The sequence below is a fragment of the Octopus bimaculoides genome, chromosome 15 (assembly GCF_001194135.2).
Source record: "Octopus bimaculoides isolate UCB-OBI-ISO-001 chromosome 15, ASM119413v2, whole genome shotgun sequence".
In the NCBI taxonomy this organism is placed as follows: Eukaryota; Metazoa; Mollusca; class Cephalopoda; order Octopoda; family Octopodidae; genus Octopus; species Octopus bimaculoides.
In genome coordinates, this window is record NC_068995.1 from 15,855,153 (window position 1) to 15,856,902 (window position 1,750).

The 1,750-nt window shown below is 33.0% G+C and overlaps 1 protein-coding gene across 2 annotated transcripts in view; it reads right to left on the bottom strand.

Moving 5' to 3' along the window:
* Positions 1–1,750, bottom strand: part of LOC106882531 (inter-alpha-trypsin inhibitor heavy chain H3) — a 10,671-nt gene that overhangs the window by 2,714 nt on the left and 6,207 nt on the right. For both annotated transcript variants that reach the window (XM_014933247.2, XM_014933245.2), the window contains one exon: positions 812–1,171. In XM_014933247.2, the coding sequence (XP_014788733.1) occupies positions 812–1,171 (360 nt within the window). The remainder of the gene's footprint in view (positions 1–811; positions 1,172–1,750) is intronic.

Genomic DNA, 1,750 nt, shown 5'->3' on the forward strand with positions numbered 1-1,750 from the left:
ATATATATATATATATATATATATATATATATATATATATATATACATACAAATATATGTAACAATCATAATGATGATGCAATACTAGGCAATGGCTCTCAGGGATTCTGATTTTAAGTGATTTAAATTCTTATCATGTACGTTTTGTGCTGGTATAACAGTTGGGCTACGGCAAATACTCTGCTAAATATCACATATCTGCTTGTCAGTTGTTTGCCCTTAACCAGTTGCGTATGCTCCTTAGTGGCTGATATGTGCACCTCTGATCACGAACATATGCGGTGGGGTCATCGTAGCCATGTGTTGAGAAGAATTCTTTGCGGTTTGAATAATTCACTTTTGTAAAGTGAGGTGTTTCATTCAACATCCTCAAACAATCCTTAGGGATATGTTTGAATGGGATATGATACACATATTGAAGAAATTTCTTACTCGGCCCCATCTACAAGGTCATGCGCTGTTTATCTTGATATGAGAACACTGTCATGCACATATGGTTTTGATGCAGGGGTCTAGTGTACCCTTGTTAGAAGAGTAGTCATGATGGGCATACTGGGCTTTTTATATTTGAACACCACTGTCACTTTGATGGCATACGCAGCCCTCTCCCTCAATAATAATAATAATAATAATAATAATAATAATAATAATAATAATAACAATAATAATGACAATAATAATAATAATAATAATAATAATAATAATAATAATAATAATAATAATAACAATAATAATAATAATAATAATAATAATAATAATAATAATAATAATAATAATAATAATAAAATAGTGAAAATACAAAGCAACTCACCAATAACTCCAGATACTTTTGGAGAGAATCCTTTGTCGTTCAGGAGGAAGAAAGTTAAATAACCATATTTAGGGCCCATATAATTGTATAAGTTCCGTCGGATAAGAAACGTTAAACCAGGACTAATTTTTATTTGCACAAATATTCCTTTTCCATTCACTTCGCAAGATGCTCCAGAAAAGGCGATATCTGTTACGCGCTTCCAAATTAGGCGTTTACCGTCGAATACTATTTCATGTGTTGCTATCATTATTTCTACATCGGCAGTCCTAATATAAATTTTACCGATGTATGTTATGTTTGGATGACCGGCTTTATAACTTCCTCTACCTTCAATCATTTTCGCCGTCACGTTGATTTCTGTAATGATAAAATATTCATATCAGCAATAATAATGATAATAATAATAATAATAATAATAATAATACTAACAAGAGTAAAAATTACATAGCAACCCAACAATAACTCCAGATACTTTTCGATAGAATCCTTCGTCGTTCATATTCAGGGCTTGATGCAGTACCATGCAGTGGCTTTTCATCTTAACTGATAGGAAGTGTTATTATGTACATTTTTTTGTCTTGGTATAAAAGATGGGCTATAGCAGATCTCCCGCACAATATCACAAATTTGCTTGTTAGTTATTTGACCATAACCAGTTGAGCATGTGCCTTAGTGACTGATTGGGGTTTGAAACCTTCTAACCACACAGCCACACACATACACACACACACACACACACACACACACACACACACATACACACACACACACAAATTTGATGTGTGGTGCAATGTATAGATTTATTGAATCATTTTTCTCTATAAGAAAGCTCCTCTACTGGACCCGGCTATCGTTCCACAAGAGAATCGAATAAGGAGAAGTATTTTGCAGAATCCTATGAAATCCAGGAGATCGATGAAATTATTTAACTTCGAG